The sequence below is a fragment of the Pollachius pollachius genome, assembly GCF_949987615.1.
Source record: "Pollachius pollachius genome assembly, chromosome: 7".
Lineage (NCBI taxonomy): Eukaryota > Metazoa > Chordata > Actinopteri > Gadiformes > Gadidae > Pollachius > Pollachius pollachius.
Genome location: NC_136940.1, coordinates 20,620,960 through 20,637,736, shown reverse-complemented (window position 1 = coordinate 20,637,736; position 16,777 = coordinate 20,620,960). Strand labels below are relative to the sequence as shown.

Genomic DNA, 16,777 nt, shown 5'->3' with positions numbered 1-16,777 from the left:
ATCTTACTTTCATGACAAAAGATGGTGATTCTTGGTTCCTTTTTCAATACACAGAATTTTGAAAACTGTACAACTATTTCCTATGGAGTTAGATAGGACTCTATCCTGATTCCTGAGATGAGCATCTCAACGAATGGAGAACAAGGGGCTATTGTGGTGGGAAAACACTTTAACAAGCTAAGAAAGATTAAGACTTTATTATCACTGGTAAACAAGTTTAAAAAAAAACTGAGTTGGTTTTCAAAGAACTCCTGTTCTGGAATCAGGCTTCAGATTATATTCCCAAAATGTGTGAATTCCTTCTATATGCATTGGCCAAACACAACATCCTATGCATCGGGAAATAGACACCTCCCGTGTCCTCCATCCCAGTTTCCCATTAACCTCCATGCATTTAGCCTCCTTCTCCGAATTCTCAATAGATTACAGCGTTAATAATTTACGCCTTAGACATTATAGATATATCATATGTAGAGCAGTGAGCTACTCTGTGAATCAACTTGTCAATTTATTAATTTAACAGATTTAAAACAGACATAATAAACCACATTATAGCATATGATAAGAGCCATGTGCAAACAAATCCCTATAAAACTTATGGGTTAACAAAGAGATGTGACATGCATGAGCACAATCGCAATCACTTCTACTCTTTTACATTAATGTGTTGGTGCTGCATGTTTGTGCTTTATGCTGCTTTATATGTTTATGCTGCATGTTTGTGCTTTATGCTGCTGTATATGTGCTTTTATTGTATGTGTTCTGCTTTAATCTATTGCAGTTTGCACTTTCCTATGATGTTTTATGTACACTGTGTTTTAATGTCTGCATATTTTATGGTCTGTTTGCAATGTCGATTTGTTCTTGCTATGTGTTACTATATCTTCTTAGTCACCTATATTGTTTCTTTAATCTTTGTTTATACAATCATTTTATTTCTGTAATTTTAGGCTGCCTTTTGAATATCTGGCTGGGGACAATGGATGTAAACTAGCCTCTTAGGCTAACTCTGGCTCACTTACAGTTTGACTGTTGATTAGTTTGCAATGTCCATGAAATAAACCAATGAATAAATAAATACTTAGACAGTAAGCATCCATTAAAGCAATTGACAGCAATACCACTATATGTGATTGTGGAATACATTCATGAAGCAGGCAGTGTTTGACTGTAGTGTTAACTAGTTGACTTTAACATATAAATCAGTATGAGGAACCTTACTTACCTATAAGAAGCATGAGCTTTGGTTTGTAATGTTACTATTAATTTCTTAATTATGTTATTATTTCATTATCATTATAATATATATATATATATTTTTTTTTTATTTCAGTTATTACAATAATCACCATCATTAACAATAACAATATTTTGTTTATTCAAATTAATTTTAGTAGTGTTAGCAGGAGTTGTAGAAGTCCTACTAGTAATGTTTTGCATTTTCGTTTGTATTATTATTATTCATATTATATTATTTTGGATTCTTATGTTCTATGAAACCCAATAGAACTATAGAACGATGTTTCAAAAATATATTTCATGTTTCATGTTTCTGACCCCTTTATTAAGAAGTAAATAAGGTGGAAAAAAACACCATCATTGTTTGTCACGTGACTCTTGTGTTTACCGTGCATTTACAACCACACTATGGCCCCCTACATCAGTGGTCCCGCCTCCCAACCGCAATACGATTGGAAGTCAAATGAAGTGGTGCTTCCTTAGTGGATGGCATAATGTCAATCAGTACATTTCTGAGACAAATACACAGCACGTTAATATGAGCATAATATATGGGTTGTTATGGATGAGTCGTTCTTAAAAGTATGTCAAAGTTGTTGTTTAACTTTATATTGTAACCAAATTAACATGAATTAGTAGCTTCTGTATTTAACAAATAATAACACAATTCAAGCCTGTCATGTTTGTCTAACTTTGATAAGTATGTAGCGCTGATGTTGTAAGACGTTTTGCTATGTTTTGTTTTACTTCCGAATGCTGAAAGGTTATGATTCGACAATGCTATTGATTCAATGCTACGACCACTCTAGAAAAAAATGTCTTTATCGTTAGTTAACCGTGTATTCCAGAGTAATACCTGCACTAATCTTTACTTTGCGGAGCCTTTAACTAGTACCTCACTATGTTCAAGAAGTGGTAATAAAGGCTATCCCATATGTACCGCAACGTCCTTAGAGAACAATGAGATAGGAGAGCTTTTAAAGTTTGTTAAAGTAAATGTTTCCCTCAGTGTTAGATCGTGTAAAAAGGCCTCAAGTAGCCCTACTTCCAAATCTACAAAATGAGTTTATAAAGCCTTAAGTGAACACTGTTGGCCCTATTACCTACAAATAATCAATGAAATACGTGAGTAGTTCAGAGAAGTAGTATAAAAACATGGTTTTCTTAAACAAAAAAAGTCTACACGGTTAAGTGAGGAGCCTCGATTTTAAATAATGATGACCAAGCATGTTCTACGTCGGCTAGTTGATTACAAAGTATCATAATCCCTAAGGACTCATTGCTGCCTCATAACCCTCAGTTCTCCATGTAAACTGAAGAAGAAGCGATCATAATCGAACATTATATTTAGTTATCTAATGCTATATCGCCATACCTTTTCAGCTGCACCTATATCCTAACTTCCTTCTTTCTTTCATTTTTACAACCAAGGTGAATGAACACAATTGTGTATTGCCATGACACAAAATGCTGTAGAGCCTGGTTAGAACCGCTCATCAGAGTCACCCCATGGTGCATGCTCAGAAAGCGCACTCATTTTGTGGCCAACAAGTACGCAGGATATACTGTTTGACCATTCATACCACTCCTTTGTCCCTGTCCCCCCTTTGATTCTCTGATTCAGCACAGTGTCCAGTGACCCTGTGACCCCCTGTTGCCGCGGATACAGCGGTGAGGCCATGGCTGCTGGGGCGGTGGTCGGGGAGAATCAGCTACAGAGGATTATCAGAGATCTGCATGGTACGCCAGCTTTGACCTGTGTGTGCGTGTGTGCTGCATGCAACAATGCGTAGAGTGAGACTGAATGGGGTGGGCTGGTGGTAGATTGTAGTCTGCTGCAGGCATGATGTGACAGAGGGGAATGAATGTCAAGAGTTGTAGGGGTTTGCCATGGGGCTACAACGATGTTAGCCTTGCTATACAGAGAATTAGCTCTCCGCTTGACCTGCCTGCCTGGGCTTCCTGATAGCTGGATCTGACTCCCCAGCAACCTTGAGCTTGCCAGCTTGTGGCCAGATAGATTTTTTAGCGATGCAGCAAGACTCAAGGTTGACCTTTAGGACGCGCCCAGGCTATGTGTCGTTCCAGCTTTTACGTTGGATAAGAGGCAAGTGACTCATGCGTAGGTTTTTCTGTAAATCCTTCTGATAATGTGTGGCTATCTTTGTGTTGATTTAACTATATGTAGTAAGGCAAGGCAACTTTATTTGTGTTGCACCATTCAAACACAAGGCTATTCATAGTGCTTTGCAAAGGGAGAAATGTTAAAACATCAATAGGGCAATCATTAAAATATAGAAGAAAGGAGAACGGAAAATACCAGGGATAAATAATAAAATAATTTGATAAATAAGCAGTATGATCCAGACTTTTAGAAACAAAATGGTCCGGACATTATACAAATCTTATTAAATTAATATTTGCACTGCAAACACTGCAAAGTTAGTGGTTTACAAAATTCCTTTCATTTCTGACATGTCAACAGCAATGAGTTAATGCACTAAACTTTTTTCTTAAAGCTGGCTTTGCTTAATTATGTGTTATTATTTTATTTATTACAAACCTTTTGTTAGTTGCTCTGGATAAAAGTGTTTGCTTAATGCCCTCAATGTAACTGTAAGCCTATTGAACTATCAATTTGGTTGATAAGTCCACACTCCTGAGTACCTTGGCCTTCAGAATTCATGTTTTCTCCTTGTGTTTCCTAAAAAACAGAGGCTGTGGCAGAGCTTGCCAAGGAGTACCGAGAAACTGGAGAGCCAATCACAGACGACAGTACCAACCTGCACAAATTCTCCTACAAACTAGAATATTTGTTGCAGGTTAGATTTATGCGTCGTACATAATGGACCCCTGTGCAATATTCAATCAGACACTTGACTTACATTATAGTTTTGATTTGTGTCTGAAAGAATGTTTGATGTTTGAGCTTCCCCTGAATGTCTGCCCTTCAGTTTGATCAGAAAGAGAAGACTACGTTACTGGGCATCAGAAAGGACTACTGGGACTTCTTCATTGACTGTCTCGCTAAGATCAAAGGAGCCAATGATGGCATCCGCTTCGTCAAATCCATCTCTGAGGTATTTAGTTGATATTATCCATCTGTTTTGTTTGTTTTCTTGTTCATCAAGACGCATCACTGTTTATTATGTTATTCTGTTTATTATGTACCTCCATTCCGCCATCAGTATTTCAATGGTACTTTCTGCTATTACAGTCAATGTTCTTGAAAGGTATGGGCCACTTTGATGTCTAATTCAGGGAATGTCCTCAGTTTAAGCTGTTAAGTCCACATTTTTGTCAGAAGATATGACGTGCCCAGGGCCAACTGCTCCTCAAATAAAATCTTTAAAATCTTTTTTCAATATGATATTCCAAGAAACGCATAGAAATGTGTGTTTTCCATAAATTAATAAAAAACTGTTATCCTGACTGTTCTCCTGACAGCTGAAGACATCTCTGGGGAAGGGAAGAGCCTTTATCCGCTACTCTCTTGTACATCAACGCCTGGCTGACACGCTGCAACAGTGTTTAATGAACCAGAGGACCACCAGGTAGACCTTGGAGTTATGCTATGCTATGCTCAGAAAGATATTCCTTTAGTGGAATAGGGCTTAATGCTTTGTACGTTCATGGGGACACTGTAAGAGATTAAACTAACTGAAATCATCAATGACCGAAATAAAAAATAAATAAATAAATAATCGTACATGTGTTTCTGGAAAAGGTCATTTCCCTTTTTATACTTTCGATTTACATAGATTGTCTCTGCTCTGGTGCTTTACATAAATTCCCCTTTCTGCTCCTCAGACAAGTCAGTACTATAATTACGTGAGAGTGTTATACAGTTAGTGGAGCTAATTTTCTGAGATGAATATACACTTCACACAATTCACATGCGTATATTCATGTTCTGTCCAGCTTGCCTTGGCCAATGTCTGTCTTTTACTTCCTCCATAGTGACTGGTACTACGCCCGCAGTCCTCTTGTAAAGCCTCACCTTAGTGTTGATATCATCAGCCATCTGTACGAGCTCAATGAAGTCCAGTTTGACGTGGCATCGAGGGGTCACGACCTCGATGCATCATGGCCTACCTTTGCAAGGTTTGGTTTCTAATAAACACTTAATGTGTACTACACTCTCAACACCATGTAACAAATTCAAAATACTTCTTGTCGAAACTTCTCTCTGTAGACTATTATGATCATCATTCTGGGTAACACTTTATAATAAGGTGCCATAATAAATAGCAAACTAGTCATTACCTAACCCTTTTCTTAATATTTGTTAATTGTTACTAAAATATCTATTTGGCACAAGTTAATCGTTTTTTTTCACTGACGACAGAGTGTCGCTGGTTTGGGTTAGGGTAGGGTCGTGTGTTAGGGTTAGGGCCGTGTGTTATGGTTAGGGTTAGGGTTAGGGTTAGGGCCGTGTGTTAGGGTTAGGGCCATGTGTTAGGGTTAGGGCCGTGTGTTATGGTTAGGGTTAGGGCCGTGTGTTAGGGTTAGGGCCGTGTGTTAGGGTTAAGGCCATGTGTTAGGGTTAGGGTTAGGGTCGTGTGTTATTTTTGTAACAATTAACAAATATTAACAAACGGTTAGGTAATGACTAGTTTGCTATTTATTATGGTACCTTATTATAAAGTGTTACCTGAGTGTGCACACGGCGTCTGTTTAAAACCACCTGTTTCTGTGACCATCTAATCAGGAGGACACTCGGCAGTCCAAATTCACCAGGCCACATGTGGAAGCCGCCGAGCCGAAGCTCCAGCATTAACAGTCTGGCCAGCACCTACTCACAGGTAACCCACACATCGGAGCTCATGGAGGAAGCACTTGTACGCACAGATTTAAAATAGGTTACATCGCCCATGCTTAGTAGGCGATGCCAATACTGATGCAGATCTTTATCGATTTCCAAAGGTAGAACTTAAAGCTCTGCACTCGTTGTTCTTGGCCAGGTGCCATATTTATTGAATGGTGCTTCTGCATTAATGGCGCTGAACAGCTCCAAATATTCCGGTTTTGGAGCATGGTTCATGCTACTTTAGATTCTCATGACCGCACATGTGTTATCTTACTTGCCACACTCGTATGAGTTGTATGTACGAAACAAAATAACAATCAAGTTAAGAGAAACATACGCGTGTGTGTTCTTGCATGATGCCCATTGTCTGTCTCATGCTTTCAGCAACCCGCTATTGTTATTCTTATGATTATACTGATAGAGCACTTTCTCCTATGTGTATTTCTTGTTTACTCACTCCGGTGTGTATATTTCCTTCCCTCACCCGATGCATCTCGCAACCATTCAGCAAGCACATGAGCTCCCCTTGAGCCCTGATTATGGCCAGAGCCTGTTGAGTGAGCTGAATGAGTCTCTGGCTTCTTGCGGCGAAGACGTGAGTGCAGTGGAGCACCTTCGCCTGGAGCTGGACCAGTCGGAGCTGAGGCAGCAAGGGCTCTTGAGTCGAGTGCAGCAGCTAGGGGAAGAGGCTGGGGAGCTCAGGGGGGTGGTGGCGGAGCTCCAGAGGCAGCTCGATGTGTCTCTAGGGGCACAGGAGGACCACCAGAACCTGCAGGCAGCACTCAAGGCTCTGGAAGGTAGAGAGGAGACCCTTTCCAGAGAGCTGGAAGTACTCAGGAGTGTGGAGCGAGCCAGAGAAGCCGAGCAACACCTCCTCCTGGATAAATTAGCAGCTGCAGAGGGGAAGAACATGGAGCTTCTGGCCAAGTTGGATGGCGTGCTTAATGAGAAGGGCCAGCAGGCGTCCAGTCACTTTGATTCGGCGCAAAAGATACACGAACTGCTGGACAGATTAAAAGAGGCTGAGAGCGGGAAGATGGAGGCTGTCTCTGATATGGAGGACAAGAAAAGGCAGGTAGAAAGATTAGAAGAGGAGCTAAAAGTCAAAGATGTAGCCCTGAAAGACAGAGAGGTCAAACTCGGAGAGTTAGTCACGACTGTGTCTGAGGAGAAAGCTCAATTAAAGGCAAGAGTGCTGGAAGAGTGCAATACCAAAGAAAACTTGGCAGAAAAGTTAGCCATGAAAGATAACGAGGCCAGCAACTTGCAAAGAAAACTTGAAGATCTCCAAAGATTGTTTGAGGAGAAAGATAGGCAGGTAGTGGAAGTCAAAGAAAAAGCAAGAGCTGATGAGCAGAGCACAATTGTCCTAAAGGAGTCTTTGGAAGGAGAGGTCAATGCAATAAAGGAACTGCTAATGATTAAAGAGGCAGAACTGACTTCCAGCAGCAAAACTCTTCAACGGCTGGAATCCGAGAAGGACAGCCTAACCCTGGAGAGAGACAGCCTAACCACAGGTAACTCTGAACTGGAGACAAGTGTGAAGGAGCATTCCAAGAAGACGGAAGACTACAAGACACAGTGCACTAATCTCATGGAGATCAACGAGAATCTCCTGTCCACAGTGAAGAGGAACGAAGAATTCAAAAAGGAAATGGTGGCAAACAGGGGGGCATTGGAGGCCGAGTTGGCTTCTTTAAGGGCCTCTGATAAACAACTCAGAAGCCAACTGGATGACGCCAAGGTGAGCGTGGACGATAAAGAGAAGAGGTTGCGTCAGGAAAATCGCTCGCTGGACGAGAGTCTGCAGCGGGCTGCCATGGCGGCGCAGCTCTCTGAGACGACCTCCAAGCGGCTGGAGCAGGAGAACCAAGCTCTCCGAGAGGACCGGGCCACTGTGAGCGCAGCCCTCAGCTCCATGCAGGCAGAGCTGAAGTCATTCAGTGGACAGATGGGAGAGTTGGAGAAGAGCCTCGGAACGTCCCGCAAGAACGAAGCCGCCCTCCAAGAGCAGGTGAGGGCCAAGGAGGCCCAGCTGGAGAGTAAGGAGGGTGAACTTAAAGAGCTCCATGCCAAAGTGAAAACGAAGGAGAACAGGGAGAAGGAGCTGAAGAAAGCAAAAGCAAAAGCAGAAGCAGCCTTAGCGAGACAAAATGAAGTGATTGAGAGACTAAGCACAGAGAAACAGGCGGTGGAGGAATCTCAGCTGGAAAGATCCAGCCTGCACGCCAGAGAAAACCAGGGCGTGGTGGAGAAACTGGTGTTGGTCGAGGGCCAGCTTGAAGTGAACATGAAAGACGTGGCCAGGCTCCAAGCAGAGGTCCTCGATCTGAGGGTACAGCTACAGCGGGCCGGAGAAGAGAACCTCAAGTGTCAAACCAAACTGGAGGTGACGGAGGGCCAAAGAGCCGAGTTCATGAGCCTCACTGAGCAGCTCCAAGCTCAGACTGAGGCCCTAAATCAGAGCCACGTGGCTGAGCTGCTCGGCTGCAAACAGAAGGAAGAGGCGCTGATCGAAGAGCAGGTCCGCCAGGCCGCCGCCCACGCACAAGAGCTCGCCACGCTCAAGGCGGAGAACGAGAGGCTGGGCCTGGAGAGCGGCGAGACACGGGAAGGCGTCTACAGGGCCAACACAGAGATGGCGGAGCTGGGGATGACCATCTGTAGGCTGACCGCCGAGAAGGAGGAGGCCAGGGAGCGCTGGACCAAGGAGGCGGCCAAGATTGAAGAGCTGCAGGACGGAGCCACCAGAGAGGTGGAGAGACTGGAGACCTGCCTGGCTGCCCTGCGCCAGGAAAACACGAGCCTGAGGGAAAGGCTGAGCCAGGTGGAGAGCCTGCCGCGGGCCGTCGTCGAGCTCCAGCAGCAGCTGGGGAAGGCCGAGGGTCAAGTTCAGACGCTTCAGCACGCCAGCCGTGAGGAGATGGACGCCGTCAGGTTCCAGATCAGCTCTGAGAGCATGAGTCACCAGAATCAACTGAAGGTGAGTGAGGCTGAGCTGCGATACAATCATGCATGCGGTCAGATTCCCGGTCCAGTTTACATGGATCCATTGTGCATGGGTTGTGACTGTTAGTTTTGGGGTCTTTTCATTCAGAGTGTGAAGGAACAGCTGACTACAGTCAAAGCCCAGTTACACTCAGAGTCGGAGACGGTGTCCAGGCTGCAGGGACAAGTGTCTGAACTAGAGGTCAGTGTATTCCACGATACTAATCTACAATGAAGGATCAAACAACCCCTATTTAAATTCCGTCTGAAATGCTTCAATGTGTTTTTCTTTCAATGAAGGCTGTGAATGAGAAACATGCTCACCTCATGGTGGAGAAGGATTCCCACATCACCAAGTGTGAGGCCACATTGCGCCACAACGAGTGCGAGATGCAGCAGCTGAAGGAGGCGGTGAGCAGGTGGGTGTTTACCTGTCCGTCGCCACACCCGAGTCCTAACCACACCCGATTGTCACCAGCGGTTCCCTAACCCTCCCGCGTCTCCCACGGCAGCACCGAGGAGGCGCTCACGGCCTTGCGAACCATCTCGGAGGAGCTAAGGGAGCGGCTGGAGAAGACGGAGGCTGAGAAGCAGAGCGATCACCAGAAGATGACCGCTGAGATTGAGGACCTCAGCGGAACCAAGGCCACGCTGGAGGAGCGCCTCATCGAACTCCTGAGGTGCGGGATGAAACCAGAAAATATAGTCCCATAGATAAGACTGTAGATCAGGTCTGAGATTTGTAAAGAGAGCAAGGTGATATGGCTTCCCCGAACCAATCACAAAAGAGCTGCCATAGACAGTCAGGAAAAATAATTTACTCAAAGTGAGGAAGCTGCAGTCTTGGGGGATATTCCCTAACGCATCACAATCATTAATCGCTAACGGATGGCGAAGCCATTTCAAACAACATGCACTCCAATTATACCTCTTGAATAATCTTGAATCTGATCAGAACAATTAAACCACATGGGCACCGATCATTTGTTTTGTATATCCTCTTCAAAGATTGCTGATTGGTTTGGTGTGGCAGGCCCGGCAGACCTGCAGGCCTTTATTCGCCTCTTGATTGCTCATAGGGAGATGGATGTCTGGTGTTCTTTTAAAATGCCCTGGCACTGCTTGGAGCTCCACTTGACAAAGTGGTAAGGAGGAGAGGGTTGATAGAAAAGACAGGCTTGAATCAGAGGGAGAGAGAGAGAGAGAGAGAGAGAGAGAGAGAGTGCAATAGGTTTGTGTTAGAACAGAATATTTTACCCAATTCAACTTATGAGGAAAGTTAAGGCACATAAACACAAAAACACATAATTAAAGCATTCTTGGTTTAGGCTTATGGCATTTAGACTAGCACTACTAATATATACATATAAATATATACATATATGTATTTGAAAAAAATGTTGATATCTTTTTTTTTTTAGATCAACCAAAAGGGTTTTGCCTTACTTAAAACCATATCATAAATAGGTTCCTCTGCTCTCTTCTTTGGTGAAGGGACAAGGACGCTCTCTGGCAGAAGTCTGACGCGCTGGAGTTTGAGCAGAAGCTGCGGGCGGAGGAGCGCTGGTGGCTGGTGGATAAAGAGGCCACCAACTGTCTGGACTGCCGGGGCCACTTCACCTGGTACCTGCGCAAACACCACTGCAGGTGGGCACCGGCGGAGTCTCCAGGGGTCACTTTGGTAGAAGCCACTCGATGATCTGGGCAACTATGTGTGGGGTCAATGCTGGAGTTCCTTGTGTCGCTGCTGGTCTGCAGAGATCGGCAGGGAGTTCTGAGTGTAGGTTGTTCCAGCGGGCCAGCGCTACTCACATCAGAAAGATGTGTTGTTCAGGGTAGATGGGATAACTTAAAGTTAAATTGTTGTCCTTTTGAAAGATAAATTGCATAAAGGTCTTGGCTAGTATTGAGCATCGAGCTGTTTCAAGCTGAATGCATAAAGTTAAATGAACCCATACTATGCAAATCGTTGAGACGGTTGAGCACATATGTACTATTCTTCCGGAAATGTCGCTGCTCCAATTGACTGTAAAGGTCATGATAAACAGAAACGGAGACAGGGATTTGTTCCCTAATAGCCTTCGTAGGAGCCTTATCTAACTCCTTTTCCAGCCCTTATTTGTCCCATGGTGCAGAGTTGATCTTAAAGTAAGTCTCCACTGAGTCTGACTCGGTATCTCACTGTGGGGCGCTGTGCCAAACCACCACGAGCCTCAGCGGTGAACTCGTTCTGCAGGTTGTGCGGCCACATCTTCTGCTACTACTGCAGCAACAACTTTGTGACGACCAAGCACAGCGGGAAGAAGGAGCGCTGCTGCAGGGAATGCTACAGCCAGCACGGGGACGTGGTGGAGCGCTTCACCCAGGCAGAGCTGGGCCCGGCCGAGGCCCAGACACCGCCGGTCGCCGCCGGAGCCGGGCCGGAGTCGCACCCGCAGCCGGCCCCGTACAAACCCACCCCCAGGGTGACAGGTGACTGTGTATACGAAACACACCGCTCACCAGTGGGTGCTGTGTGTACCACACACACTGTTCATCCGTGTGTACTGTGTCTTCACTTTTCACTATCCTCTACTATGCATCCACTGTTTTTGATATGTATATTTATTTCACATATTTATATGTACTCCATCCACTATTCAATGTTATATTCCCTACTATATATTACATGTACTATACACCTTTCACTGTTATATTCACTATATTCATATTATAATCACTATTGTTTATACTTTATACACTATATACTAGAATAGTCACTATTTTAAACTGTTTACACTATATGCCAATCATTCCCGTACCCGAGCAAGCAACAACATTAGCCTGTGTGATTTATGACCGCTCCACTCCAGGATGTGTTCCTTGATTGTGTATCCGTTTCACTTTCCTCAGTTTCATTCCTCTATTTTGTTTTATTTAATGTTCCTCTAAAGCTGATGTACAGTCATTTCGAATCCCCTACACGCCAAACACATTTCCTAAACACAAACCACCGTCAACCACTTTTCTAATCACAAACCGAGGAAAACATTTGAGATGCTGTATGGAGGAACTTTGCTACAGAAAGGAGGAGAAATACTTATTTCCAATTCCTCTTTCTGCTTTAATTGATGTTCCAGTTGTGCTCTTGTTTTCGTAAGAAAGGGGAAATGGCAAAACAATCCATTTTCGTTCAATTCCCTTATTGTAACTGTGCTGTAAAGAGTAACAGTGTATAGCACTTCTCCAAAAAAAGGCTTCTTCCAAAGGCTGCGTCCATCTACCTCCTGACCAGTAGAATAAGGGTATAACATGCATATGTTTTCTCTCTCAGGAGAACAATGTTTCAATCAGTCCCCTCACTCTTCACATAATGTGCAGTGTCGGAGCCGGCCCCCCGACCGGAGGAGGGGGCGTTCGACATCATCACGGAGGAGGAGGTGAACGGGGTCTACGACAGCGACACCGTCTCCCAGACTCCCGGAGGCTCCCCGGAGAGTGACCAGGACAGGAGACCTCCAGGGCCGGTGGACTTGTCAGTATGCGTCATGGAGACCGTGTCTTGATTCATACCGAAACTCTAGATATATACGGGCATGATCATCTCATGATGACGAGTCAAAACGCTATGCGGACAGACTGAAATATACATACCTTTTTGTAGAGGCTCTCATACGCACACACACACACACACACACACACCCACACACACACACACACACACACACAGACGTGTGTGTGTGTTTCTTGTTCCTCATTTGAGCTGTGCTTCGGAAAACCATAAATCACATGCTGCAATCTCTGCTTTGACTTGAGTAAATAAAAAACACAAGATATAAAAGACACACTCCAGCGATAGGACATTTTATAACGATGACAACAATAAGCTTATCTCCCTGGAACTGGTTTTCAATGAGAGACTTCGGTGGAACTCGGGCATTCATCATGTGGGTGACGCCAACAATGAATCCTTCATCACACAGAAGCATTTTAGAAACCTGACACATACAGTCCTGTTCATTGTTCTATTATGACACAGCATTTAATCCAAAATATGTCAGCCTTTGGCCCCTGGCCAACGAATGAGAAGACCTGACCGAATGTCCAGCAACAGAGTTGCTGGACATGAATGTGGCAGTCAAAGGATGATAGTTTATTCAGAAACTAAAACAATCAGAGCTCCGCTCTCTTCGTGTCAGTTTTGACGATCAAAACAACTTGAATGAAAATGAAAATCAGCGTCTGTTGCGACGCTCTTCTTTGTCATTTGCTTCTGGACATTTGTTTGTCGAAACTGAGAGCAAAAAACAATGATGATTTTTTTTTCTCCCGAAAAGCGTGGATGTTATTCCATAACAGTTAGGGTACACAGATAACGTGCGGGTCGGTGATGATGACATTGTGACTCTCTTCATAGTGGCACCGGGGACATGACCCCAGATGACCCTGAGGACCACGTGCCCACGGTTCAGGACTCCGAGATCAACCTCCTCAGATCGGGAGAAGTCACGTGAGTCCGTCACGCCCTCACACACACACACACACATAAAAAACAACAACCAACGTTTCAGAAGGCCTTATTACTATTCCTCACATATATGCCGTCTTGGTTTGGACGCTAGTTTGGTGCGGGTAACTGAATGTGGCGTTAAGAATAAAGACGCAACCAAGATGGCCACTGGTTGAGTGAGACACATGGTGCTGAATCTGTTCCACGCCGCGTGCGTTCCCCAGGGTGGCGGTGGCCCTCAGCATCGACGACATCTCCCACTTCGGGGACAGCTCCAGAGAGCTCTTTGTCAAGGGGAGCTGCTACAGCCTGATCAGCATCGCCGTGGGCGACCGCGGGCCCAGCATCGGCTGGGTCTTCTCCTCGGATCCCAAGAGCATCTCCTTCAGCGTGGTGTACCGAGAGGGCCCCGACACGCCCGTGGAGCAGGCCAAGGTAAACATGTGGGTGTGTAGGGGAAACCAACAAGAAAACGATGGCGTGGCAGGGGAACTTTGATGCCCTCTTGTAAAAGCAAACAAACTGACACATTGGGGAAATTAGTATCGGACCTTAGAATGAATGAATCACATGTTCTGGGAATGTGTAAATGGTTGAAGAGGGCCCCCTACAGAGCACACACACAACTATGGTGTACGTTTTTCAAATTAAAAGAGGTTGAAATTCCTATTTAGTGGAATCAACACACAGGTCAAAGACCACTTTGTGTTGCCTGAGAGCAAGGCATTAACAGACATGGCATCAAGACTGACCGGGTTAGAGGTTCGATTCCCACATGGACCACCCATGCTAAGAAAGTATTTGTAGGCAGGATTGTCCAAAACTTTGTGATTAAAGCATTCACCGAATGCCTTGTATTTATGACGCGTGTAGCAACAGCAGGCTGCGATGCTACTCACTCGGTAGCAGGAGGAAGGGGGATTGCTGATGATGATGGCCCCTGTCGAGGGGGCGTCTATGAATGTTCTTGCTTTGCCTTGCCCAGGTTCTGATCCCGCTGACCCGCTGCAACTCTCACCGAGAGACCATCCAGGGGCAGCTGAAGGTGAGGAACCCAGGCCTCTACACCCTGGTGTTCGACAACTCCTTCTCACGGTGAGACTCCTGCACCCCACCCACCGCCCACACGCACTCACAGTCCACACCCACGGTCCAGACACACCTTCCGGTCCACAGACACCAACGAGTCACAAGTGGTGAATGATTGCCTTTCCCCTGATTTGGTGCTGGAGCAGATGTTCTGTTGTGGGGCCGTGCTTTGTTGCAACCGTCTGACTGACAGGCCTTTCATCGGCACAACCCCTCTCCCAACAGGTTCATCTCCAAGAAGGTCCTCTACCACCTGACCATCGAGAAGCCTGTGATCTACGACGGCAGCGACTTCCCCTGACCAAGCGGACCCCTCTCCGGGACACAGGGTTTAAAGTTTCAGCGCGCTGTTTCTTTATTTATCATTTGCGATCTGTTTATGATGAGTAGTTTGTGTTCTTTTAGAGAAATTATCCATTTCATGGAGGCCCTGATACATTTTTTTTGTCGTCTACCGAATGAATTGACTTAATAGGAACGTGGAAATTATGAAGGCTGATTTTACAGGTTTTTAAAAGGTACACCAAGTAGTTCTCCTCAACCACTTTGGTCATCTATTCTATTGATGAATAAGGATCCCCAAGGGGTTAACTTGCTGGCTCTTCTCAGGGATTTCTCCTGAATGCAAATGATTACTTTATAATACCAATAACAACAACAAACCCTAATAGAATGTCACACTCCCTACACTACAGTTTTCCCCATGACGTCAGAGTTAACGTGTTGCTTTGCATTAATGCCATGTGAAACGTTGTCTCAAGAGAAGCAGGATGAAGTCAAATGTGTAGCATTGGGGAATGAGCACACGAGCTGTGATAATCATATTATAACATCTGAATCTGATACTATCCCAAAATGCCGTGCAGTGGCTGTTGACACGATGGAGTGCAGCAGGAAAGGCTGTCACAAAACATTTAGTAAGTCTACAGGAGGAGGGGTTTTAACATTTTTTTCAATGGTGTGTTGCACAAGATACTTTTACTCTCTGGTGGCGCTTAACAGCTCTTCAGTTGGCAGTAATTGTTGTTCTGACTTGCAAAGGACTCTAAAGGTTAGAAATTATTTTCTGGAAATATAATTGGGATTTTTAGTAGTATTTTTATCAGTACTCATTGCAGTTGATAGGGTCATAAATGGGCTGATGACGATGGAGCATTTGCCAAATCATTTAAATGAGATTTTTCTATTTATAGCTATAATACTGAGCAGGTAATCTAACCAAAGTATTACAATACAATAAGCCATTTTATTATTGCAAAGTCGATGCCTTAATAAAAGAGACTTAATAATGTCCACAATATCTTTATTAAGCAACATCTTGAGGTCCAGAACCTCACTACAGGTTGTTGCTTGGTTCGATTTTTTGTATTTGACTGTGTACTATTATTTTGGACATCTTTCATATACTTTTTACACACAGGGATCACAATGCATTTTATGTTGATTACTATTTCTAAGCAATAAGAAAATTGTGGTAGCAGACTAAACAGAGCTTATTTTTTAACTGTTTTTGTAACAGTCAGTCTATCACTTTTTACTTATGTATACTCAGATTGGTGTGATTTAGTAGAAATGTATACCAAGTTTCATAATTGTGCATGAAGGAATTAAAAAAAAAGGTTTTGTCTTATAAAATGACATGGAAATGATGATATTTTAAGATAAAGCAGATTTTCTATTTTCTTTTTGAGTATAAGATGTAGGCTAAATGATCCATGTTCCCTTTTACCGATCTATGCAACTGTAAAATGTACTACAACGATCCAAAAACAAACTGTGTAAACCAATAAAAGGGAGGAAAATATTTGCTCTTGTTTGACCTTTTAAGAATAATGAATGAAATAAATGCTTGTGAATATTTACTACCAGTTTTCTCGTGACCTTTAGGTCTCCCAACGCCACTGCAACCCCAAATCTATTTTCTCTGCAACAATCTTAACAAAAAATACATCCTTATCATGCACCCCACCACCTCTCGGCCTAAGAGAGGGGTAAACAGGTTGTACATTCCATCAGTACTTGGTATCAACAGAACCAATATACCCAACCAATAGGTATCTACCGTTGAGGTTTGGATAGCTCTGATTCGAAATCGTGTGTCGGTTCCATCGCGCAGCACCTAGACCCCCTACCGTTAAGTGGCTGTTAATGCTCGTGGTACC

At 44.1% G+C, this 16,777-nt stretch overlaps 1 protein-coding gene across 2 annotated transcripts; it reads left to right on the top strand.

Annotated features, from left to right (window-relative positions):
* The first annotated feature begins 1,771 nt into the window (after positions 1-1,771).
* fyco1a (FYVE and coiled-coil domain autophagy adaptor 1a) lies at positions 1,772-16,419 on the top strand. Of its 2 annotated transcripts, XM_079739897.1 has the most exons (19): positions 1,794-1,821; positions 2,671-2,721; positions 2,864-2,979; positions 3,955-4,061; positions 4,194-4,319; positions 4,687-4,793; positions 5,200-5,343; positions 5,951-6,044; positions 6,558-9,032; positions 9,147-9,239; positions 9,338-9,456; positions 9,550-9,717; positions 10,532-10,684; positions 11,274-11,509; positions 12,398-12,551; positions 13,434-13,526; positions 13,751-13,961; positions 14,512-14,621; positions 14,841-16,419. In XM_079739897.1, exons 2-19 carry the CDS (start codon positions 2,675-2,677, stop codon positions 14,914-14,916), a joined length of 4,629 nt encoding a protein of 1,542 aa, XP_079596023.1. In that variant the 5' UTR covers positions 1,794-1,821; positions 2,671-2,674; the 3' UTR covers positions 14,917-16,419. The 2 variants fall into 2 exon arrangements, with proteins under 2 accessions (XP_079596024.1, XP_079596023.1); XM_079739898.1 differs by lacking the exon at positions 2,671-2,721 and having other exon boundaries at positions 1,772-1,821.
* The last annotated feature ends 358 nt before the right edge of the window (positions 16,420-16,777 follow it).

Coding starts and splice junctions, on each gene's coding strand:
- fyco1a (XM_079739897.1), top strand. CDS start 2,675: ATGAACACAATTGTGTATTGCCATGACACAAAATGCTGTAGAGCCTG. Junction 4,062..4,193: donor AACTAGAATATTTGTTGCAG/GTTAGATTTATG, acceptor TCTGCCCTTCAG/TTTGATCAGAAAGAGAAGAC. Junction 5,344..5,950: donor TCATGGCCTACCTTTGCAAG/GTTTGGTTTCTA, acceptor CCATCTAATCAG/GAGGACACTCGGCAGTCCAA.